Source organism: Hermetia illucens, chromosome 4 (genome assembly GCF_905115235.1).
Source record: "Hermetia illucens chromosome 4, iHerIll2.2.curated.20191125, whole genome shotgun sequence".
In the NCBI taxonomy this organism is placed as follows: domain Eukaryota; kingdom Metazoa; phylum Arthropoda; class Insecta; order Diptera; family Stratiomyidae; genus Hermetia; species Hermetia illucens.
Genome location: NC_051852.1, coordinates 157,029,342 through 157,056,371, shown reverse-complemented (window position 1 = coordinate 157,056,371; position 27,030 = coordinate 157,029,342). Strand labels below are relative to the sequence as shown.

The 27,030-nt window shown below is 43.4% G+C and overlaps 1 protein-coding gene across 1 annotated transcript; it reads right to left on the bottom strand.

Moving 5' to 3' along the window:
• Window positions 1–279: 279 nt before the first annotated feature.
• LOC119654495 (venom serine protease-like) lies at window positions 280–20,211 on the bottom strand. The gene is made up of 6 exons (XM_038059919.1): window positions 20,065–20,211; window positions 19,683–19,900; window positions 7,286–7,610; window positions 997–1,095; window positions 769–931; window positions 280–677 (listed from the first exon to the last, which is right to left on the bottom strand). Exons 1-6 carry the CDS (start codon window positions 20,081–20,083, stop codon window positions 317–319), a joined length of 1,185 nt encoding a protein of 394 aa, XP_037915847.1. The 5' UTR covers window positions 20,084–20,211; the 3' UTR covers window positions 280–316.
• Between the last annotated feature and the right edge of the window lie 6,819 nt (window positions 20,212–27,030).

The window sequence follows — 27,030 nt, the reverse complement described above, 5'->3', positions numbered from 1 at the left end:
AGGGCAGCTAAGGTTCCCTGAATCCAGGGGGCTCTGTGTCTTTACTGAATAGGCCTGGTCTGAGGTAATGTGTCAAACGGTTCCGGGTTAGAGCTCTGGACGCGCAAGGAAGGTGTTTTAGGCGGTAGTCTGTCTGACCTAGGAGGCAGTTTGTGGGAAATTGCATTCCCATCCCTACCCAAAAAAATCCTCAAGGCACCAACTATTAGGACTCCTCCATAACACAATTCAGTTTTCCAGCGCAAGTGCCTGTAGGTGACAAATTTAAAACTTCCCCGATACCAACAATAATTTTTATTATAAAAAGATACAATTCTCAATTTTTCCGACACAAGGTTTCGCCAACATTGTTCTGTATCCAATCTAGATATGAAGTGACACGAGTATTGACAGCAGGTGCAGTCGCTCCACATCCTTGGCCGTAACTGATTATGCCAACAATAAAAAGTCGCTGGAAACGCCTTATCAATGGACCACCAGAATCGTACTGGCATGAATCCTGTGGAGGTGAATATGTACACATTTGTGAAGAAGTTAGGCCTGATATCACAGATTGACAGTTGGAATTGCTCGCTACTGTTGTTGTAGCCTTCATAAGAACAGTTGAGGTAGGTCCACCATAAGATGTCGTGCCCCAGCCTGCGATTTCCACATCCAAACCGTCGAAAGTAGCATATCTGGAATTAATTTGTATTCAAGTTATATTAGTATCTTTCTCAAGATCCTATTTGTTTGCAATTACTGCCAATATCCAAAAAATATACTGACGAGTAAAGGAACGGCAGACATGCTGGCCCAACACCTCGAGACCATTCAATATTCGTTTGCGTGAAAACCAGAGCAATGTCATTCTGGTTTGTTGAAGGGTCATAATATTCATGCACGCGAATAGATTGCACTGGATGAAGCGCTGTATAACGTGTCTCAGCACCTGAATTACGAAAAGGAAGGATTTTTACATTTTGGAACATGGGTCTATGGTCTATGCATATTCACCTGTCTTCATGTCATGTTCGCCGACCAAAGCGGCCAGTTGTGTTGCGGTGTTGTAATTCCCAAAACAATGAGCAGCTGTCACAAGGGCCCGATGGCTAACTGAAAAGAGAAAGGTAATACGTATATTGGATGATTCGAAAAAATTCTAAAATATGTATATTAACCACAAGGAGCCAAACTATCGCTGTCCAAAGGTTGATATGTGGCTCTCCAACTGTCAGACCTTTTGTCTGCCAAGACTGTTAGTGCGTGGTGGTAGCCATAATCTACACGACGTGATCTTTTTATTAAGAAAAAGTGAGGGCTCTAGACTAGTCGAAAATACTCCCCCCCAACCCAGAGTACTATACAACAATGAACCAAGACTCACTGATACCCATTCGGCTCAGTAAGTAAGCTGGGCCTTACCGCGCTACAAGGGGCTATCGTATGGTGGACCTCCCAACCTCAATATTTTGGGATTTACGGCACCAACAAAGAGGTGGCACTTCATACCGCATACACTTGATCCATAACGTGCGGAGGCACGTTTTCGCTCCTGATGACCAGGTGATAGCGACAAAGTCATTAGAAGTAGGGAAGTGAGGTAGCGGAGCCAAGGTCAATGCCGACCAGCCGTGAAGATCGCGACCAAGTAAGGTTTAGCAAGTCTAAGGTTAACATATCAGACCTCCGAAATGAAATAAACCTTAGTGGGTCAAGCGCTAAATGAAGTTTTCATTATTCGAAAGAAGGCCTGCAATCGGAAAAGTCCCTAAATAAGGATCAGGAATAAATTTAACTTTCAACATCAGATCCAAAGTCGAGAGGAACAGCAAATTCAAAATTTAGAGCAGTAGCAGCCAGGAAACCCGGCGTCGGGCAATTATGCAAGGGATGGACTGCCAAGATTGTGTTCTGTGGCATTCATTTTGGACCAGGCCTGATGCTGGTAAATTGTCCGGAGGAGGTTGCGATGCAACAGTTGAGGGCCATAATCCCTAAGTCGGGAGAGTGGATTGGAGCAGAACTGTCGACATATGCTGGAGATGATATATCAGGGGCACACATGACGAAAGTCCACCTTTCCGACGCTGTAGCCATAGAGGCGGAGAAGATCATGTACCTGGTAGTCTTCCAAAATGAGGGCCTCTTCTGTGGAGAGTATTAAAAAGCAAACAAGAAAGCAAAGGGTAACTTCTCACGATCGGGTTGGATGACCCATTCCTGGAGGCAATTAAAAGCCACAAATGCTGCATCAACTATAGAGTCAATAACATCCCATTCATGTGAAGGAAGCTCCTCAGAGTTTTCCGATGTTAGCAGACTGTAAAAGACAATGAACGTCGCCTTGTGGCAATGGAGGCGTAAATGTTGTGTTGGACCCGTGGGGTAACGCACTCGCATCAGAAATGGGGACACCCGGGATCGATATAGGGTTGTATAGATTGTAGAGAAATTGACCAAGGCGTATTCATGATGTGGACATGTAATTCCCGCAGATGCAAACTCACTTGCCAATAATGGTCAGCGAATCGAAGTCGATGAGGAAAGACCAAGAGGCTTTCCAAAAGAACGTTGGCTTGATATACTTGATGCTGATTTGAAACCGCCTCGACTCGATCCACGTCAGACTCAAGACCAAGAGAAATGGTGCAACCGAACAAGACGACCCTCTTCTGAACGGGGAAAAGGCAGAAGAGGAAAATGCTTTTAAGAATTTCTGATTGAGGATAGAGAAGGGAAGGTAAGATATTTTTACAGAGAATAGGGAAGATGGAATACATCTATTTCTCCAGACCCATTTTTTGAGTCTTTTCCAATAGTGGATGATAGTAGCATTCTGTTTGGTACCCCAATAAAAAAACAAATAGAAGAAAACCCGGCTAATTCGAGAGTAGTACAAGAAATATGCCCGGAAGCAAAAGTAAAAGGAATTGCTTCAAACAGTTGTGCGAAGATGCCGACATAAACCCATTGGGTGGAGCTAACAGGGTTAAAGACTGCAAAGAAGAGAAATCGTTGCCACTCTGTTTCCTCACCACCAAAACAGCGGAAGACGAATGATGGTGCAGGTCGTAATTGGTAATACCTCCAGTTAACGAGGTGGAGCTGCGGAAAATGACCAAATGCCCTCGGTCCAAAGATTTTCTCTAATTTGAATCCAGGGTTGCAAATCAACCCCCATTCCGTCATCCCCCTTTGATCGCTCTTCGGTCTTTGCATTCTGCTTAGGAGCCCAGGTGAACGAAAATGAGAGTCTAACAAGATCACTGTGATGAAAAGCGACTGTGCGGAAGCCTACTTTGTAGCCAGCGTCCGTAGTCCGAGAACGAGTTTATCTCTGAACGAAAGAGTATCTCTTGACTTTACTATCAACAGAAACCTATCGATGTGTAACAGGGAAAGCACTCCAAACTTCCATTTCCCTAGCTCGGAGAACTGTAGCTGCCGTTGACAACAGGAAATGGGACTTTCAGAGTGGAGAATTGGAGAGTGTCTGACGAGACATCTTTCTCAGATCACAATTGGATACTTTTCGATCTAAGTCTCGATGTAGAGGTCTCCAATCCTTTCAGAGATTCCAGAAGGATTGGCAATATTGACAAGACAGACGAACTGTAGTCAATGGTTGGGGCTCTGCAAAGGCATTCGAAATAGCCTGGAAAGACTGTGCTGCAAAAAAAGGCAAAAACCACCATGGTAGCATGAAGATTTTTCCTAATTAAGGAAGTTGACCAGGGAGATCTTCAATACCTCCTGCAGTGACTGCACTGCCTGAGAAGGTGCAAGTCGGCTATCGAGACTGCCTGAACTATTGCTAGAACAACAGCACCAGCGAATTTGGCCATAAAATATAGGAGCCCATCCTTTTTTAAAAAGTTGGACGTAATCTTCTAGTGAGACCCGCGAGCTGGTAGTGCGTGCGCACCTCCCCCCAAGAGAGGAGGACTTAGAATCTAGTCCGTGTTTCGAGGGCATGTAACCCAAGTCTTGGTTAATTACCAAGTATAAATTCGACTGGTCTATAAGCAGCTTCTCCGCATACAAATCTTCGAGTCCAGATGACATAATGACAGTCATGCCCAAATAGGAAGAAAGGGTGTTGCCGGGACTTGGAGCTGTATTTTTGTCGGGTAAGTATCGCATTTCTGGAGAGGCGCGCCTGGTTTTCATAGTGAAAACTACCTCTTTAGATAGCGACAATAAGACCCCAGGTTTAGATAGTATCCTTTACAGCTTTGAGCAGGGTGAAGTCTAGGCCTAACCTTTTCGCCCACATTTTTGAGGCAGGCCTAAAATGAGGAGTGCTCCCTGCCCAGTAGAAAAAGCGAAAGATGGAGTTGCTTAGCAAACCCTGTAATCCACTTAGAGATTTAGTACCATATCGTCCGTTCTGATTACTGGATACAATGAGGAAGATAATGGAGGGAATCATCTCCAACAGACTATCACCAATTGCGGCGCTGGTCTGTCACTGGTTTCAACGCGTCAGCTCTGCAGTGGATAAGATAAGCGGGATGATGAACCATGTTAGCATCAAGATTCAAAACAGTAAGCGATCTGAGCTTAAGAAGCTTCATAAATATCCCGAAATATGCGGAAAAAAGAATGGAGATCACTCTGAAGAAAAAGCTGAGGAAGTAAATTACCATCTCAAAGAGTTACCCTTCACTTTGCTTGGCGGAAAGCGCAGGAGCGCGGAAGCGCAGTCAACGCAAGTGATTTCTAACCGTATGCTTGTGGATGGCTAGAGGAAGGAGGGCTTGGGAAAAGGAAGGAAACCAAGAGGTTTCCAAAAAGAAAAGGGCATGTCGCCCATTTTAATGAGGGAGTTCAAAGTTTCGGATGGCTGAAAAATAAAACACGAACGCCGTCCAAGGAGCCGATGTTCAAGTTAGAAGCATGCGCCGATTGAACCAAGCCAAAAAGACCTAAAAAGAAGGAGGGAAAAATGAGGATTCGTCCCACGGAGATAACTATTTCATGCGGTGATAGTATATCCTAAGAAGATATACACACTTGGAAAGATGAAAGCTTGTCCTGATTTCAAATGTCTGCAGGATCTGAAAGAACCGAAAGAGGGATCTCATGCTGGATCTGAAAAAGTCTGAAGAGAAAAAAGCCGCGGCCTAAAATTACTTCCTATCTTGCATGCTCAAATGCTGTACAGTACAAGAACTTAGACGCGGTCACTTCTAATGCAGAAATCTGCACTGCCTTTGGATAGCAGTTCAAGTTGAACCACTTGCAGGAGGCACCTCCTATTACAAGCTTCAGAAAGACGTAGGGAAGCAAACGACGGCGACCATCCGACTAATATCAGAGGCATCGTGGAAGCTACTGGATGTTGGGAAAATCCGTATTGGATTGGTAGCCTAACACCTTAAGGAGCAGAATCCCTTTGAAGAGCTGCGTCAAATGTCTCTTGCATTGACATCTCGCGAAGGCGTGCACAAATGCAGTTGGTATGTTTGACCGATGTAGACGATTTGGGGAAAAAGGATCTCATTGGCTGGAAATGGGACAAGGATCTCAAATGCATGCTTGGCCTGGACCGTGAGTTTCAAAAAGGCCCTAAATGTGGCAGGAATATCAGGTTGATTCAGAATGACCTCAATCACTATAGGGTCGCTCGAAGGAACCTCAAGCTGGAAACACAGCGAAGCAAGAGGGACTGCTTGAAACAACTCTAGGTATAGGTGAATACAACTCCATGCAAAACCTCCTATAGGGCTGCAATTGCAAGATTCAAAGGTCAGGTAGCATCGCAAATTTTATGCCTCGATCTCTAATTGAACATTGTCACGAAGTGGCGTAAGGAAAAGACTGCTCACAAGAATGGCAAGGATGAGGCCAAATGTTGAGGACTCCCATTGCACCCGTGGGTCGCTTGTAGCTAAAGTGGAGAACTATACACCGCCCTCCCCAGCGCAGTTTGGGAACTGCACTGCATACCACATACAATAATTAAAAGATGGGCGCAATTTATAGGAAGACCCCCTAACGAGTGTGCTCTAGCGGCCTAAACCGTAGCTGGAATGATGTCTCTCGACATTTTGGTCGACACGATGGCGGTTCGTGCTTTGATCCGCCCGTGAAAAACGCCGAAAAAGAAGAGTCGTTGTCGAGGCAACAACGGTGGCAAAGGGCGGAAAAAGATCTATGAGGTAAACTATGATCTCGCACAGTTTCTCACGGGATATGGTGGATACCGGTTTCGGCTTAAACTAGACAACTCACCTAGCTGTCCCAGCTGCAACGATGTTGGACCTGAAGCATGTCTTCTTATATTATCCTAGATACGAATAGGAAAGGAAGATTATAGAGGAGACATTGGGTGGGGTGGATACCATTCAGGTTGAAAGAGGCGGAAGAGACAAGAAAGTCAATCGACATGCGAAGGAAGAGGTCATGTCCACCCCGTGACATAATAATTCGCGGTGGTTTCACAGGAAAGAGGACAGGAGTTAAGAGGTAGTTTTATTGGATAAAAATCCCACACGCGGGGATAACATATGTGCCAGCGTTTTTCAAAAATTCGCACCTTCGATAAAAAAGGGGCATAGCGGGGAAAAAATTGGGATTTACCCCGAAAATGGTTGCAATGGATACACACTACAATAGTATCACCTATGGGACGGAAATCTGAGCACGCGAAACTGAGTTCAGCACAGCAACCAGTTATATAAACTGACAAGTCTATATCACAGGGGGCAATGACGACATGCCCAAGGGCATCTCTACAGGTGTTTCTGAGACTGATTTAGATTTTTCTGTAGGCAAAGAGGGCAACCTTCAAAATTCTCGAGAGTATTATACAGGGCAGAGAGCTACCTAAATTGAAGGAAATTTGATATTCTTTTTCAGTGGTGTTCTGAACTGCTGATAACATACTAGGGGCTGTTACCAAATCATCATCAACGGCGCAAAAACTGGTATCCGGTCTAGGCCTGCCTCAATAAGGAACTCCAGACATCACATTTTTGCACCGAGGTCCACCAATTTGATATCCCTAAAAGCTGTCTGGCGTCCTGGCCTACGACATCGCTCCATCTTAGGCTGTTACCAAAGAGTATGCAATTACGTCAAGGGGACCAAATTCCAATTGGTCCTGCCTGATGAGGAATAGTCGATTCCATTGTAAAACGAAGGTTTTGAGTTGATGCAGGATCTTCCGCATATAAATATGAGGTGCTGATTGCAAAAAGTCTCAGTCGTAGCTCAGTAAAATCTTTCACTCTCAGGGCACGTAGATCTCCTACCTAATCCTAAACCAAATTAAAATAAAATAAAAAAAAATACTTACTTATTGTGGCACCACAAAAAGGCAATCGTTGAGGTATGTAGATTATGGCGGCCATAAGTGGGAACTCATTAACTTGGGCCTCGGTGCCACCTACAATTCTTGTCGTTGTTGACCAACCACAATCACATGGTTGCGGATTACTTTGTACTAAACAACTAAAAGATCCTCCAGCTGATGTACTAGATGACGTGTAGGCTATGGTGACGGTTCGGAATAGGGATTTTCTTTGCACATAGCCGCTTCCGCAAAAGTACTCGCTGTCCGTGAGATCCGTATCTCCCTCTGTGCTGACGTAGAAGTATTCAGTTCCACAAGAGTTGGCTCCCTAGAAAATTGAAATTTTAATTTAGGTCCAGGGCTGGTAGTTCGGCATAAATAATAAAATATTATCTAAAATAATAAACTCCGCCCCTAGCTGGTCCCAAGCCCGGTTGTGAAAGGAGCAGGGATGGATAGCTTCAGTCTGACTGTGTGCTCACCACCACAGTGTTTCAAGGGGTAGGTGAATTAGGTATAAAATGCTAAACCAAAAATGGGGGAAGGAGAAACTCAAGGTATGGTGCAGTTACTCAGCAGGAGTCGTCTGACTTGGTGACTGGGTTGTGTTTCCGAAATGGACAGCACGGCGTCGAAACCACTAATCTGGGGGGAGGGTTTGACGTTTAGGCTCTACCTGCTGTAGTTGTTTTATCACAATCAGTGGCGGCCACTACAGCAGGTTAGCATATGCAGCGGATGAAGTGGTCTCAATAATGGTTCTGATTTCAGCATGTGTTGGAACCGACAAGTTCTAATTGATGGCCGCATACCATACAACAAACCTGACGCGCTGTTAGTTGACAAGACGGGTCGTTCTGCGTATATAACTAGTGTTCTTCTCCATAATAGCAACACTGAACGGAAATAAGTGGAGAAGAAAGTGAACTATGAACCAATGTCTCGAAAAATCAAAGAAATTTGGCATGGCGCGAAAGGGGTTGTAGTTCATATAATATTGTCAGCTGCAGGAGTAGTACCTAAATCCCTTACGCCTTTCCTAGATATCCTGGTAACCTCGTACAGTCTCGTCCAAACCACGCAGAAATACACCATTCAGAATACGTGCTTATTCCAGAAACCATCGAGCAAGTATGCACAATGGTGTATTTCTCCATGGTTTGAACCAGACTGTGGTTTCTGGAAGTGCGCACGCTCCTCGACAACGGTAGCAAGGGTCCTCAGAATGCTCACTTTCTCCAACTTGCTCGAGAATTCCTACCATATAAGTTCGACATTCTAGGACTAATCGAAGTAAAATTGTAAAGCTTTGGAGAGTACTCCTCTCCCTCTTCCGACAATGTCCTTTTATACTCCGGAAAGACACGAGTCCGTTTTCGGATTGCTTCTGACGGCTATCACAAGGCGCGCTCTGGAAGTTTGACAGACTTCTGACCGCAAGATTCCGGTCCAGCTTAAGGAGCATCACAACTTTAAAGTGCTATGCACCAACGGAGACTTCCAATATAGTGGAGAAAGATGCTTTCTACGAGCAGTTAAAAGCAGTTCGGGGGAGGCTCCCTAAAGGTGACATTCTAATCGTGATGGATGATCTGAATACCAAGGTGGAATCTGACAACATTTTGCTCGGACTTGTGATAATGGTGAGAGGTTCGTGGATTTCTGCAACTTCCACCGCCTCGTCATTAGCGGCACATTGTCCGAACACAGCTACAAGGTCAGTTGGGATTCAACAGACTGACACCGTACGAGCAATCAGATCGACCACTTCACGGTCAGCAGTAGATTTGGAATAGTCTCCTGGATTAGGTTAGCAAGAGAGGTGCTAACGAAGTTATGATTTGGTAGGGTCACTCTTCATTTGGTTTTGAAACAAAATTACTGAGTTGTCTGAGCAACGTGCAATTTCGAATATGATGAGAATAATAAGGCTGTCATATAGTGCATCACGGAAGTAACAAAAAAAACCGAAGGAAATCCCAACAACTATCCTCTCTTGATGGTAATGTAGCCAACACAGGTGACATCTAAGCGCAGGCTCACGGTTATACATGCACTAAGGCGAACCAAGAGGTGTAAAAAAAGAAACAAAAAGTCGAATCACGTACTGTGAGGAAGAGTCGTAAAACCTCGGTGGATGAGGAAGTAGTGTCGAAAGTCGATATTCAAACGAATAGGTAGACCAAAATCGAGTCAAAAAAAAGTTGAGAAAAACGTCATCAGATGAATATTCCCCCTGAAGCCGTTGTCTAATATGTCTCCTGCGGATGTTTATTTATATAAAAATGGGAACCCATCCGAATCTGGCAAACCTTGACGAAAATGACAACAGGGTCCTGGGGAACCAAAGAGGAGACTTCATGCAGAAGTCGAAGAAGTACAATGACAGCAAGGTAACTACTTGAAAAAAAGCTTTGCTCGCTGAGAATGTCGTGGTACGTGCAAACTTGAGAACTCCATTCTTCGCAAAGATCTCGAAGAGGTTACATCTCTGGCAGAAATTTTCATTACCTTATTGAAACGGTTCAAACTTCTGAATCTGCCCAAAATATTTACTTTCAGCCCTAGAAATTTTATAGTGGTCCATAGACGAAGACAAACGGAGCTGTTCCATAAGCTCCTTGACACGGGAAAAGCCTGTACTGGATGGATCGTCAGTCACCTTAGGAAACGTACTTTACGAAAAAGGAAGGCCTGTGTTGCAGGTACTTTGCTGGAGGCAGCAACTCTCTTGCATTCAAAAAGAAAAATGAGGTTGATTCAAATCCAGATTAGCCATTATGGTACAGGATGACCCAGGATCTGCTTTCGCAAAAGTACCAAGATATCCGAGGCGTATATTACCACAATGATCCAGCCCGGAAAGTCTATGGTAGAAAAAGAAGACGATGTAGACCCTGGCTGAGATGGAGCGATAGCGTAGGTCAGGATGCCAAACAGCTTTCAGGGATATCGAATTGGTGAACCTTCGCACAAAACCGGGATGTCTGGAGTTCCTTATTGAGGTAGGCCTAGACCGGATACCGGTCGCTGTGCCGTTGATGATAATGATATTACCATAATAAGTGAACTCCCCACTAGCATCTGTTGGAGAAAATAGGTGGCATATATGTTTATAGATATACTATTATTCCAAGCCTAACATTCGCTAAGTTCGAGGAAACGCCGAATAGGTTAGCCTCAAAGGTGAACGTTCGGAGACCAAAAGTCATTACCAATGAGTGCAATACATGGCGACTGAATGGTGTTCACTAACAAATGTAAAGGAGCATTGCCTTTAGTGGTGCAGGTGAGTACCTGCTGGAAGGCTGGAGCCTCATCAGCAAAAGCAATGGATGAATAACTATTTGTGGAAATATGTTTGTCTGTAGCAGCCCATCAAATCAGAGATAACATTGGAGGGAGCCCTTAATATAGAGAGAGTACGGCAGGCTACTCGTCAATGCCGGCATGGTGCACATTTCCTAGAAGGAGACCCTGATGGAATAAGATGAGGGGCAGAAAACAGTATGCAGGACTGACCAGGAGATTAAAAATCGCGCCTGAAAAAAAATGACGGGAACCTCAAGGTAAATATACTACCATCCCAGAGGAACTGCTTTAGAAAACTCTGTGCAGGGGCTGATATAAGGTTGTAAGAAGGCCTTTCAGACTCAAAATTCATTCGTCTTCACAAATCACATTCTGATTTTCTTCTGAAGATTTTTACGGGGTTATTCGTTCAGAGGGGCAGGAACAAAAATGGTTTCTATAGACCCTACGATGCGAAAATGACATCTACAGTAACGTGCAAAGATCTACTGAAGATTTGTAGCAGAATTGGAGATAACAAAACAACGGGCCGCGACAACATACGGGAGTCCTCTTAAGCTGGCAGTTAAGTCAAGACCAAACATGTTTAAGGACTTGTTCGAAACCTACTTGGCGAAAGGATCCCTTTCGCCTTCTCGGTGAAGCAAGAAGCTAGCGCTGTTGACTTAAGGTGGCACGTCCTCTGGTTAACCATCGCCATACAAACCAATCACAGCTTCCCGTTCTTGAAAGTTTGGATAAGTTATCAGGCGAAGAAAGCACTGTAAATGACTTACGTTTAAACTCTATAAAAGAAAACCTAAAGTAAAATACTATGATATCAATTCAGAATTCCATTCTAAATACCAAATGGTTTTATCTCTGATTCTCTCGTGGTGCTATTGACTGATAACTAATGGTTGACATATGGCAGCTAAACCAGAAAATCTACAAAAGCAGAACAAAATTCGGTCTACCACTTTGAAAGTTTGTCGCAGGAATTAAAGTGCCTACGAAAGCTATTAAATGGAATTAAAAACTTTCGCTACTATCTAGAAATTGTTCTAACCTAGAGGTCGGAGACTTTCGAATGGGGTCGCAATTGCATCTCAACCTCATGATGAGAAAAACTGGTCGGCCGATGCGAAGCGCCCAATAGCATTGTGGAAAGGTGAATAGGACCTAGCCGGCTTAGATCTACAGAATCAACCTTTGTCATTCACGTAACAGCTCTTCATCGTACAACCACGGATTATTTGAGGCCTCAAGGGATTATTCATCTAGTGTCCGCAGATTGGTTCTGGCTTGAGTTGGACAATTGCAGTGGAAATATTTGCAGTGGAAATATCTGATGTTATCTCCTACTTCTTCACAACTTTAAGAACGTGAATTGTGCGTTATGATGAATCCAACCACATGCCCCCTAGAGGTCAGTGTAGAGTGTGAATTCTCGTCATCGGATACAACCCTACGAGGCCCACATCTTCCTCACCTGAGCGCAGGTGGTAAACCTCTGCCATCTAAAGTCAGTGGCTACCAAGTTATATGGGTTGATTCCAGCATTGATAGTCTCCAGAGGGATGCCGACTACGCCCACTGAGACGCTATTAAGAGCGAAGCTCTGCTTGGCAAGTCTGCTTCCCCCTTCGTAACTTTGCACTGCCCCACTAGCCTAGGTCGCATACCAACCGTTAACGCTTGGCATCGATTAGAGTAAATATGTTACGTTTGGAGTTCAAATTAAGCCCCAATTATGGACAGGTCAGCTATATGGTGTATCCTGAAAGACCGTAAAACTCCACGCTGTGCGTCTCGGAAAATACTCCCGCTCCGTTACTACAGACAATCTTTGATTCCTCGTTAAAAAGTACTAGGTCATAACCCTGCAATACATTGCTTCTCCCTCTACCCTGATTGGAAATCTCGCTGCAGAATTCCTCTTAAAGTTCAGCTTGCATATGGCGCAGTCCTTTGGAAACGTCACTCAAGATATCCCTCCCAGCTAACTCTGATGAGCCTCTATCATTACTATAGCAAGAACTGATCATGTATCTGTAGTAGAAACTGATCATAAATAAATAGTAAAAACAACCGTCAAAATAAACTTAGATTAGAATATCAAAATATAAACATTTAGTCAAACCCCACAAGCTGTTCAAATCTTGTCTCCGCATAAAGCTTGGATAAATCAAGCACTTTGTAGGGAGGAATAAACCAAATAAAGTATTCCAATATTGACAAACTCTGTTTTACGAACTGTGTGCATACCAAACAATGATCCAACATTTTGAGAAGAAATCCAGTATGTCAAACCAGTCATATTTCCTAACTTTTTATAGAAGAACTTTTCATGTAATAAGTATCTTCCAAAAAGGTTTCTTCTTGGAACAAGTGATCGCTTTCCAACCCCTGTAGTCCCCTCCCTTAAGACTGATGTGAAAAGGCTGAAGACTGAATAAAGAAAGAGGAAACTTATAGTCCGTGGGTTCGAATCCCTCCAAGTCCCCGTATGTCGATATTCCACGATTACTGTGCCTCGGTGATGGATAACATGGTCACCGAGGTAAAAAAGGCCAAAAGTTATTTAATTTTGCGGAAGCTGGTGTTCACGAAAAGTAGGCCCTTATTAAGAATACCATTGAGGAAGGTGAAAAATGACAGTTTCTACATCCGCCGCATTCTGGAGAAGCTCCTCAATTCCTCGATCTCCATCATTGCCAAAGACAGCAAACATGTGTAAAAGAAGTAACTTGGCCGAAACCCATTTGGAACAGAGTCTTCACACGGAGGCACTACCTTTGATGAAGCTAGTCGTGAAAATAGTTCAGCTGTCCGACTTACTGAAGGACCAGTAGAGAGTGGATGGACCAAGGTCCTTAACAAAAAGACGAAGAAGAGAGCAAATATCGGGAAATTCGCTCACAGACAATTGTTACCTCTAGGAGGGTCGATATGCCGAGATACAACTGAAATGAACTGAAATATTTGGTGGAAATATCAGCACGATTCGAGGGATCAGAAGGGCGACCTCAAGTTTAAAAAAATCTTTGCCAAACCTGATGATCCTCGTAACCAAGTTAAGAACTCTATTGAGAAAAATGTTACGGTACGAACCAAAAACAATGAAATCGATATATACTACAAGGTCCTCGACAAAGTGACATCCAAAGGAAGAAGCTGCACTACATTGAAAGAGCAATTTAATGTGAAGGAACTGAAACCTCTGGTATTACTCAAATTGCCAGAATGCAAGTCACTACCAATGTAGATAGCGCAGAAATCGCCATCGGCCGGAAATTTTGAATCAGACACTTTCGAATAGACACTTTACGAAGGTATGTACCGGCGCCATCGAAGTGGAAAATGTCCTGAATTTAGAAAGACGTTGACTGTAATGAGAAAATGAAGTTTATTATGCGACCGAGCTGGAAGTTATCGTCATATGTAAGTCTAATAGATACCTTGACAGCAATGTAGGAGCGACAGACTCGACTGGTTGAGAAGCGATATCAACGTGCGCATTTGCTGAGATATCAGACAACCTTGTCCTCAATGCAAGGAGTTGAAGCTTAAAAGTAATTTCCGATGACCTTAATGTGTGGGCACTCTAATAGGGAAGAAAGGAAAATAACGCAAAGTAACGAAGTCTGTTAGAGGCTTTTGCATAGTTGGATGTAGTCCTGGTCAAAGAGGGTAATACAAGCACTTAAAAGGGGTCTGTCTTAATGGTGGACTTGACCTTTGCCCGCGTTTGGAATATCCTGGTTCATTGGCAAAAACTACATCCTCAGTGATGACCTAAAGTCCAAAAAGCATTGGTTGAGCAAACCTTCATAGAAGCACGGTTGGAATAGCCTACTAAGGCAGTTAGTCCCATGGAAAGAGCCTCTCCGTTGGCACAATGCATCGACATGTAACCCTTCTGTGCCAAGGAGATGCATATTCGCCAATAGAAAGCTAAACTGGTGATAAAATAGTGAACTAGCCAGTCTTCGATCAACGTATCAACGTTTGGTTTGGTGGCCAGACCAATGGCTCAGAGGGCGGTGGTTGGGATCGACCAGGGGCGAAAAGAGCATATCTATAAGAATACCCGCAAAAATCTCAAGCTGGCCATCAAGCGGGCCACGACGGATTATTTTAAGCGCACGTAAACCCATTCGGAAGTTGTTAATTTCCATGGATCAAGTGCCCTTCCTCTCTTGTTAAGAATCATCCAAGGATTATTCCTCCAGCAAGAGAGTGGCAGTAATAGATTCCAGCTACCTCTGAATGTGATGATAATTCCTGCAGTAACCATCGACGAAGTGCAGGAGATCTGTGGCAGAATAGAAGACAGTAAAGCGTGGAGTCTAGCCGGCATATCGAATAAAAGACTTAGGCTCCTCGTAAAATCAAGACCCAAATTTCCACAGATTTCTTCAAAGCGTGCATATCCGAGGGATATTTTCTGGATCGTGGAAGCGACAGAAGCCATTACTGTTGCCTAAGGTTAGCAAGGCTCCAGGTGAACCATCTTCCAATAGAGCCCTATATTTTTCAGACTTTGAGGAAATGTTAGAGGAGGTAATCTCTAATAGAAGTATCCTTTGTTAAGAGCCAAGAATGCCTTTCACATCGGCAGTATGGTTCCCGTAAAACTGGATCCACCACTGATATCGTAAAATTAGTTACTGACTTAACCGAGAACGCCATTGAAGGGAGGGTAGTACCAGCAAATATCGTGTGGTGTGTGCATGTGAAGTGTTGGTGTGCTGCACATAAAGACTGCATTGAATTCGCCAATTGGGTCTTAAAACGGAAGTCTTTAGAAATGAACGATAGCACAAAGATGGCTTTGGTGAGATATCCCTGACGGGATCCAGGTGTACATTGTCTCTTGCCTTGAAGTAATTTCAATATTCGGATTCCGAAAGAAGCAATGTAGTCGCAAAATACCTCGAAGACGCTGAGTTATACTTTAGCGAAGCAATCAATGCTGACCTGGTTGGAGAGTGCTGGACTTTCACTTGCAGAGAAAAAGAGCCAAAAATTGTCAAACACCATAAGCGAAATTACACCTGTATTAAAATTGGTAATCGCATCATCACTTCCGGCCATCAAATACTCGGACTTGATGATAGACACTAAGGCAAGTTTTAGGCAACATGTTCAGTCTGCTTGCGATAAGGCATCCTCGTCGAATATGACTATGGCAGGGATGATGCGAACCGAAGGAGGGCCTGGTTACGTAGTACCAGAGTGGTGAGTTCGATTTTTCTGTATGCAGCCTCAATATGGGGATGGGCATTTTAAATATCATGCAATACGCATAGGCTGAGTGCGATATGCAGGATTAGAGCTGCAAGGATATGTTTTGCCTTCAAAGCCCTCTCAGATAGGGCTGCGTTCGTATTCTCAAGAATGATGGCAATTGATGTCGTGGCAAATGAGATGACGAGCATATTCAATGTGACTTCAAATCTCATCTTTATTACACACCGGAAACAAGGAAGAGCTCGGTGAATAGATGGAGGAGCTTTGGGATCAATCAGAAAAGGATCGGTGGACATACAGGCTGATCCCTCTTGTCAAAGAATCGTTGGACGTTTATTATGATCTTACCTAGTCTTTTTCACGACAACTAATCAGACACTGCCTCACCTCTGCCCTAGAAGCAGTCTAGAGGGGTTACAAGATTGTATTTGCTCCCTCGTATAAATAAAACATTGAAATAAATTATGTTCAGAACAAAACCGCCTCAGGAGTTCCTTAATTTCCTGAACAAAATCTAGAATATTTTCAGCCGGCTTAGGAAAGAGACAAAGACACAGGAGCCAAGCTGAGTGACGTTACAAGACCGGGAAATGAAAGTAGCACCTCCGCGATGAGGACTTCAAAAATGTCCGCACTACGTGAACTACGAGATGCAAAACGGACAGAGTAATCCATCAGGCAATTACAGAGTTTGAAAAGGATGCATACATCAAGAAAGATGCGGCGTTGAGGGCAAGGGATTTTGAGGGGCAGACCATCCAGGGAAGAAGAAGGTCCGGGTAAATTTGCATTGTACAGCTTCAAGAGCACGACAATCACGGCTGCAGAAGGGGGTCTAGACTACACAGCAATATTCAAGGGTATTTCTCCCAAGGGAGTTGAGAAGCATTACGAAGGGCTAGATTGAGGTAAAGTGGGAGGAAGAACGTAGGATAAGACCAGACACTTTGGAAGCTCGATTAATGATGTCAACGAAGCGGGAATTGCAACGAACTTTGTCATGGAATATTACAGTCTTGAATTAAGGTCAGGTTAGTGAAAGGGGTAGTCCACCACGAAAATAGGAAAAGGATTATGGGCGAGGTTTTAAACGAATACGCACATCGAATGGCGTTTACTGACGTTTAATGTTAACTTGTTAACTGAGCAACAGACCAAAGTATCAAGAAAGCGGTCCAGCGGAGACGAAACAAAGTCACATAATTTAAAGTCGTCTGCATAAAGCAAATACGCAGGTGATGATGGGGGCGAAGTAATTGATAGAAAATAGGAAAAGTAGGGGGCCAAATATAGATCCTTGGGGGGCACCACAGGAAGGAGAGAAAGAATGGGATGAGTAACCATGGAAAGAAACACTGTAGGAATGGTATGAGCGATAGCCAAGGGAAGATTGAGGTGCAGGGGAGGTTAAATAGAGAGAGTTTGGAGAGGACAATATTATGGTCCACGGTATCAAAGTCTTTGGAGAAATCAGTGTAAACAGTATGTACCTCCTGTCGAGAATTAAAGCATTTAGCAACGAAGTTGGTAAGGACCAAAAGGTCGGAAGCAGTAGATCTATATTTCACAAAACCGGATGTTACACGGATCTCTGTGGTGAACCAAGTTCGGTAATAATGCAGATAAGTAGGAGAAGAACTGACATAACAGGGGAGGATATCAGACAGGATATGTAAAAGGTGCTAAGAGCTTGATCACAGGGCAAGTTGTATAATACGTGATCCCAGTTGATTGACGCTCAAGCTGACCATTATAGTTCGTTTTGCGGAAGTTGAACTTAAAGATTTACCAGCAGTTTTGGAGTTTGAACGGGGGACCTCCGCTTTAAATTCAAGTAGGGAATGGTAAGCATCAGTTTTGACATGCGGAGATATGCACAAAAATACAGAGATATGGCGTCGAACAGGTGAGAAAGGCAAGCACAGGGGACGTATATACAAGATGCACTGAAGGGGTAGAAATTAGGCGGGGAGACACGAAAAGCTACACACAAGAGCCAGTGAAGGAGAAGAGGGGTTCGGTCCGGATTATACTTTTTATTGCAATTAGAACCTTAGACAAACAAGATCCCGGTTCCTGTCACACCGGAAAGTGGAGTACCCTTCTGAATATAATATGGTAGCGTCCAGCCGTCTTTTTGAGATACAGATGGCATGGGTTATCACTCGATTGAGCTTGCTGTTCTTTATCAGTCCACAGTCGTGTTTATAATAATAATAATGCGCGACAATTCAATTGGATCAGGGCCTTGAAGTGTATTAGAGTACTTCATTCAAGAACGTACTGGTACTTTAGAGGATTACAGTACACTGTAGGGGGCAATATGGTCAGCAATGTGCTGGCCCATGATGACTCAGGTACCTATACAGTCAGGATGCAAACCACTTTGCCACCAGTCAGATTTGAACCGAAATATTCCTACTAAAGACCAGCGCACTAACCACTCATCCAGGTGTTTATGGATTTGGAGAGCAAATGCCCCTTTATAGACACTTCAGGGGTGAGGCAGCGCCTGATGATTTGGCTTTCCAAATCACATAGTTTTGCTTGCTCAAGGCTGAAGGGTCTGTGAGTCACAAACAGTGGAAATTAGTTGCTTCCCAACTGGTTTGGTTTGCCATCATGTGGATAGTGAACTCAGGACTAAATTCCTGCTGATACGCCTGTAAGATTGGGATGCAATCAACTCCTTGACGGAATCTTGTCAACTTAAGCCACGTAAATCGGTGGAGACAAGGACATCGCAATTACGAGTGCAATTTATAGAATTTTTGGTATTTTTTTTTTTTTACTTTTTCAGTTTACAAAAAGAAACGGTTCAATAAATCACAATTATTTTAGCTTGCAACAACGGAAACCGACATTTCGAACACAAAAACACTTGATGGTAAAATAAATCAAAATAGATACGGAAAATCACCAGAGATACCTAATGTTATGCAGATCTTGCGCAAATTAGTCAGTCGGAAGTACTTGTAAGCTTCACCCTTTTTCAGAAATAGATGCTCCCTTTTTTTTGTGTCCGGCTGAGTGGTTAGAGTACAAGGCTGTCATATGGAACGTCGTGGTTCAAATCGCACTGGTGGCACTCGAATTTGTATCGGATACCAGTTGACTCAATGTGTGAATGAGTACCTGAGTCAAACCGAGGTAATAATCCCGGGCGAGCGCAGTGCTGACCACATTGCTTCCTACAGTCGACCGTAGTGTATCTTTACTGTCTAGCATGAAGTGTTCTAACACACTTGAAGGCCCTGATCCAACTGGATTAACTCCCATATGAGGTACAGGGCATCCACGCAGTCTTTTTGTCCTATTACACTTTTTTTCATCCTATTTGACTTTCAATGTGACTGTTCTTTCGTCTTGCTATCATCAAACTCAATGCTGTACAAATGATAAGCCAACAGCAGCGTGACAGCACAATGATGAAGACAACAATTCCTGGCGAACTGGAATTCGAACCCAGTGCAACGAGATCAAGGAGATGTCTATCAGACATCATAGAACCGTAATTTTTCAGAGGAAATGCAGTGTATATGGGTATACGTAGCTTCCCTTATTATAGGGCAATATCGCCTAAAATATAAATATAATCCAGGATACCGACCAAAATCTAAAAGGGTCTGGAGCTATCATCCAATGATTTGGAAAGAAGTGGAAAACCCGAATTCATGGACCACGTTATTCAGAGAAATTATTTGAACAGTTTTTCCAAGATTTCAAATCCTAAAATAAGCTGTGTTTGTAAACGTTCTATTCAGGACTGCAGGCAACATTTATATATGTGAAAGGACTTCCTCAGGCCTGTATAATTTAATACCATTTTGAGAGTCATTTACGTAAAACTTACCTTATCCAGTGCAATACTACATTGAACGTTGATTTCCTGATCAATTGGTGCTGTTATCACATATCGACAAGAACTTCCTGAAGGATATCTACCTGGATAACCGGGCGAATTTATATACATTGAACTCCCAGCATTTAAGTTGATGTTATGGCTACATTGCTCAAACCATGCTTCAGATGGTCGAACAATCACCAAAACTCCTACGAACGACAGGACGACTGTTGAAGAATAAGGAATTACTATCAAAAATTTTATTATCTTTTTGGAAGGGAAGGAAGGTAGCTTCTTTAAAAAAGGGAAACAGGAATAGTTTTGATAAAAAATATAATTTAATCAGCACTTATTTCACTTCACTTAGTACTAAAAAATCAGTTCAACGTACCAAAACACTTCCAAGACATCCTTTCACCTTCTTGGCGCGATAAGAAGTGATATCCATAACAGTGCAACCGTTAGCTGTCTTTTATCAACTTTTTTCTAGTCGGCATGCCAAACGCTACCGCACCGCTGGTAATACAATACAATTTGCGATAACAACACCTATGCAAATTTTATTGAGGGTACACAAAATAGAATAGATACTGTAAGTGAGTAGATAATACCTTCTTGTCTATCACGAGCTACCCGACGATGTCAACACCCATCCACCCAGTTTGCTTACCTTCCATGAGATAACAATTAACACCCAAATTAAATGCTGATAACGAGTATGTTTCCATGTATAGCAGTTTGTAGGTGTAGAATGTAAAGGCAATGGAAACCAAAGTTGACAACCTGCCGTTCTTCAACCAAAAGATTCTTGAGTACCGCGCTTACCCTGCTCCAATAGATCGCGACTCCGGTAATTAGTCAACACTTGTGAAAACATCAGCTATGATGGGCTAGGTCAAACCAAGTTCAAACGGCAGCCGGAACTTGGTCCATGATCTTGGCGTTAAGGTTGAGAAAAGGGTGATTTACCAGTTATGACATATAGGTTCACAAAAAAAGATATATTTTTGAAAAGCTGCATTACTTGTCCTCCCCTCTTCCTGCTTAACAGATGTGAAATAAAGGTTCAGTCAACATTTAAGACATATAATCATCTTCATCTTTCCGAAGCATAGTAAACAATGAAGATCCCTGGAATATCTTAGAAAAGAGATAAGATATCCTAAATTTTCCACCGACGCAACTCAACTGCTAATACTTTTTACATGCAGTGTAGTTCTACAATAATTACCGTAATAAGACATTATTCATTGTTTTTGTTTTACATGCGACAGGTAAGAACAGAAAAATCGCACTGACGACCCCCGTGGAGCTGATAAGACCTTCAACTTGTACAGTTCTCTATAGATAAGCTTTGCAAGGTGTCAAGAAAATTCATTGTTGAAATGCACACTATCAAGTAACTGCATTACTCCTGAATGTGTACCATACCAGGGCATATCTGTTGAATGACCTTGTCAGATATGTGCACATGCAGGTACGTATGAACGAAATCCATCAGATTTTATTTTCAAGATACATTTTTTCTCTTGGAAGATGCCTTTGTTTGTAGGCAAACTAATCCCATTCTAATGGGACTTGTTTCTCAATTTGTTTTAATTGTCTGTTTACATTTTTTATTTTAGATAAAAGATTGTGTCACACATACATTTAATCCCATCCGCCAATCATTCACCTTAGCGTGTTGTAAGCATCTGTGCAAATATTTGTATCTTTCAAATTCAAATGTAAACTACTTACGTACATATGTTGCAAACTTTTATGATATGCATGAAATTAAAGCTGATTGTAAAGGCTAATTTGTATTTCAACCCCGTCTAGAATATCATACTAACAAATAAAATATGGTGCAATGGTATACATACATATATAAATGGATAGGATTTTTTCGAATTTAAAAGAAATTCGTCCTTAAAGGCGGTTCTACCTGGTAGCATCAGAACCATACAAGCGTGCCGCACGCATGCCGGCCAACCAGGCGGAGGACCATCTCCTAAACACCGAGAGCTAGGGGATTACACCCAAAAGAGAGAAGTTTGGGGGTCAAGGTCAACCATAGCATACTGCGAGGACTACAACCAACAAAGGCCACTGCCCGAAAAAGCACGTCTGAGATCAATAAACGTCCGGAAAGAGACAGACCTTAGTGGCGCAGCGTTATTTGAAGGCATGCCTAAAACCAAAAAAGGCCCTTAAGAAGGCTCAGGACCGACATAAGCCGCCTCTATCTGAGCCAAGAAAGTGGGAAGCAGCGGAGATTAGCCCAAAAGAGGGGAATACTCCCGAAAAACCCAAACCCGAACCTCAGTAGGGATCGGTTGAATCCTGTGAATCTGAATAGTCACTCATAACAAGCAGGGAACTATCGAAGATTTTGTCATCAGGCAGACGTGCAATAGATTGAGTGCGAAGCTTTGTTCATCGGAATACGCTTTCAATCAGGCCACACCTTGGGGGACTGTGCAATGCAGGGCACTGCGGAGTTGCTTAGGACTATAGTCCCTTATTTGCCAAGCGGGGAAGGGACAAAACTGTCAACATGTGCTGGGAATGATATACCTGGAGCACACATGGTGACACTGTTTCTTCCTAAAGCCGCTGTAGTAAAGACAGAAGATTTTATGGGCTTCCTGATTGCTCAAAATGAGGATCTCCATGTGCGATTATGGAGAATCTTCAAATGCAAATGGAAAGATAGACTCCTTACAATCGGGGTGGATGACTGATCCCTGGAGGTAATAAAACGTCGAAGTTGCCATATCAACTTTTAATTTGGCAATATTCCTGTGCAAAGGGAGAAACCGGAGAAAGATACCTCGGAAGAAACATCGGGTGAACAACCTATTGAGGCCCCCGAAGGAATCTCCGCCGAATCGCGAAGCCCATAGAGGCTACAAAAGCTGGATTAAGCAGGAAAGAAGACTACTGTCCTCTAAAGAGGAGATCGACTAGGGTTTAGGATGGGCAGCGGCATACAGGAATGCGCCACCACGAAGGAGGATTGGGGTGATACTCCGACAATGAAGAAGAGCTTTAAACTCTAACGGAGTCAATAGCTAGCATAAAATTGCCCAGGTAAAACTCCACCACACAAAAAGCTGCATCTGCAGTAATTTCAAAGATAATATATGAACAGTGCTGACTCAGAAGCTTTGGATGTACCGGGTTGTAAATTTGTGGTCTACAAGGGGAACCATGCAGATCATTTGGGGCTCATCTTGCAAAAACCCAAGAACTTGCATCATTCTTAAACGTAATTTAAAATATATATATGGCTTTCAACGCCACCTGTTCCTTAAGGCGACACATAACCCAGCCTATTCTCACTCTCCCTGTTTGAGTGCTATTTCTACTGGTAGGCTGATGATGGCGTTTTGTGTCCCATCGTATGCTTTCCTCAGCGTTTTCATCGCTGACTCTTGTAGTCCGGCAAGATCGAACTGTTCCTCCAAAGTTTGGTGTGCGTAGCAGTATTTAGGCTCTGCCGGCTGTCATGTTCCCCGTTTATGAAGAGTGCCTTAACCAATGCTACAGATACTCCAATTACTGGTCCCTGGCATGTGGGAGATTGAAGCCCCTTTTGCTAAAGCATCAAGAATTTTAGTTTAGGCATCACAGAGACTAGGTACCCAGAGCAGTTCCACCGTATTGAATCTAGAGATAGAAATCAAACGACTTCTGCATTCCTGAACGATTTTCGAGATGATCAATGGACTACTCAACGCAATGCGCAATGCACCCTGGCTGTCACAGCGCATTGCGATGCTCCTGCCTTTCAACCATTCGTCAATCACCCACCGCCATTAGCATCGTATATACTTCAGCTTGAAAAACCTGTTCCAAAAAAGCTTCTTATCTAGAGTAACTCCGAGATATTTTACTTCGTCGGAGAGTTGAAGGGTTGTACCCCTCATCTCTGGAAGGTAAAGACCATTCAGTTTCCTCCTTTTTGTAAATAATACCATTGTGGTTTTATTTGGATTTATTGGAAGTCCATGCCTGATCTTGCCTTCGCATAGTAGTGAGTCGATCGACATAACACAGGTTTTAAAAAGGCGCAGAGTCAAACGCCCCTTCAATGTTCACGAACACCCCAACGCGTACCCACCCTTCAGAATTGCATCCTCTATGTTTGTAACCAAAATGAATAAAACTCACAAGATATTCCACACTGGTAAGCATGTTGGTTTGCAATCAGTCTCTCCAAGCCTTTCAGCAAGATTAAAGTCAAGCTGATCTCCCTGAAGTTCTTTGGATTTGAATAAACATCTTTCCGTGCTTCGGTATGAAGACAACCTTAACCTTCCGCCAAAAGGTAGGCGCATAGCCTAAAGCAAGATATGCTAGAAAAATATTTCTTAGCAATCGCTCTAAGTTCTTCATGCCTTCCTTAAGCATTGCTGGATAGATGCTATCCATGGAAGGTGCTTTGAAATATTCAAAAGACAGTATGACAGCTCTCACCTTTTCATAGGTAACAACCACTTTTGCAGTGTTCCAATTCACCTTGCAATATTTACTTATTGAAGGAATTGCAAGAACCGTCAACTCTTCCTCTTACACTTCTCTCATCAGTTCTCCCGGATGGTGGACTTCATGAGGATGAGTACTGATTTCAGTATTGAGTTCATGAAAGTACCATGGGGTTTTCTAAGAGAGTCCAACTCATCCCTTTAAAGGACTCTATACAGCCTTGAAGTCTCTGTTTCACCTTCCAGTTGCTTAAAGGAGTCTCATTTCGAACACCTAACGAGCCTCCAATATTCACGCTTTGAGTTACGGAAGTTAACCAGTCTTCGTTCTTATTGCTTTCACAAGCACGCAAAGCTCGCAAGCCTGGCTGGTTTCCTGAGTTTTTGCAGTTCCCGGTTCCACCAAGGAATCGTTTTACCGCTTTGGCCTCGAGAAGTAGGACAAGCCTCTTCAAAGCACTCTAAAAGTCTGCAGTTCAGAGCTTCCAACTGATCTTCCAGCACCAAAGGAGTCTTTCGTCGCCTAGGGTTCTGCACTTTATTGCAACAAGTGCATTGAACTTTGTCCAGTATGTTTTCTTAGGGTTCCGTTTTTGTACTGCAGACTGTTTGCCCGCAATAGTCAGATTGAATTCTAGGTATCGGTGATCAAACAATGAAACCTTGTCTAGCACCCGTCAGTGTGTAGTCAACTCTAACAACTTTGAAGTGCAGATTGTTAGGTCAATTATTTCGCTTCTTCTCGGTCCCACGAACATAGGGTCGCACCTTAGGTTTGCAGTCATGAGACCTGGGCTGAAATGATGAAATCAAATACCTTCTCACCTCTTGAATTGCATATGCTGCTACCCCAAATTGGTTGAGCATTCAGATCGCAACTTATTCAGAGTTTGAAGCCACTTGATTATCCATACGCTTCCCGATTCCTCAGTTCTTGCGTCGGTAAAGGATACAAAGAATCATAGGGTATATAAGCAGATGCAACTATGATGGTTTTCCTCCTCCTCGCGATCTGGTATTGTACGATGATCGCAACTAGGTCCTGGGAACAGAACTGCCCTGGCATTATTGCCTCTCACCGTCTTGACATCAGGACACAAGCTCTCAAGCTTGTGGATCTTTCATCATAAGAGATCCTAGCCTTCTCTACTAACACAATGGTACAGATTTTAATAAATCGAACCCATGGCTCTAGTACTAGAAAAACGTAGGGACATTCCTGAGGCTTTGTCAGCATCGCTGGCAGCATTTAGGAATATGCTTTGGCATGCTGCAAGTTAGTTCGACCAATATTTATGGTTTTTGACATAAACTTAATCTAATGTGAAATGGAAAACAATTAGAATCTTATGCCCTTCACCAAACCACCAAAGACTCAATTATCGCGTGTTTGATTTTTCAGAAAATAGCCGCTCTTAGAGGTACAACAGTTCCCATCTCCTCCTCCATGAAAGATCACATCTCATCAAGCACAGTATTGGTCTATTTTGCACTTTACTTCCCCACTGGTTTTCGTTGTCCGTTTCTCTTCACGTCTCTAGCTTCCCTTTTATCGCCTGTTCCGTAAATGGTGTAGGAGAAATTACTATCAAGTAGAATTCACTCTGGAGTCCCTACGCCAGTGCAAACCTCCATACGGGGGTTGCTCCACAGCATACCGAAAATGCTGCAATTTGGTCTACCTTGGTGAGTCGAAGACCATTCGCTTCGCTCTCAAAATGGAGATGATGCTCTACTGTTTCCTAATGTGATTGAATTTCAATCCATCTACGAATAAGTGGATCATAATATGGTGACTTTCCCTTCAAACTCTGTTAGTCCAGCTCGATTACCAATCTGAAACCCTCTTCGTTTTAGATATGCCCTTCCTGTCATTCATGAACTTTATGCTCCAGTGTCCGAAGTCCATGGCTTGGTTCTGTTCTGCCAACATGCAGATGATGTCCCTTACTTTCCTTCGAGGGTCAGGTAACTAACATCCGACATGCTGTTAATCGACTTGGGCCGACTGCTCGAACTCAAAGCCGGGATTACCTGCTGAAGCCACTTCAAAGCAGTCTTACCAGTGCACTCCAAATGAAGAAGCCCATCGCGAAAAGCTTGTTAAATCTTGGCTTCATTACAGACTCCAGGATTGGTTTCCACATGCATTCTCGGGGGATTTTAAATTCTCCCTCTGACATTTTGCCATCCTTCGAGGAAACTCCCACGGCAGCGGCCAGAGCTGAGGTTGCAGCTTGCATATACGTCGCTTCGTTCAGGTCTCGCTGATTTTGGTGCGGAGATCAATAAAGCTTTGCCCAACACAAATGTGTTGGTTTCTTGCGCCCATTACCGCTCACAGAGGAATCTGGTCTGTCCAGTGTGGATCTTACCGGGGTAACCATTCCCTTTCCTTTTTTTCGATTTCTCTGGACATTACCGCCTTCGCAGTGCCTTCTTCTACCGTCGGCTTGAAGCCTTCACAAGTTCACGATATCCCGGCTGCTCACCAGCTTCCCTTTCTTCCGCTCTTCCCTGTAAGTGTGAAGCAGATAGTTCTGACAGGCAAGATTCTGCCTGTAGTCTCTCCCTTCTTAGTGACCCAAGTTCGTTCCTGCTGAGCTTTCCTTTTCGTTTTGCTGGTAGATTTGAGCTGTAGTATCGCGGATAAACCGGTCGTATTCCCAGTTTCTCCAAAGTTCAAAGTTGGCGTACTTTCCCTTTTAGATGGCTTCGCCGTAGGCACTAAATGCAAACTTTTCATTGAATCGGAAAGTAAGCCTTCTACAAATTTCCCCGTATTGGGACATGCATTTGTTGAGGCCACCATAATTCGGGTCTCGGCGGCGACCTGATTGCTCATGATAGCGGTGGGGCCAGAGTCTGTGACTTCCTACCACTTG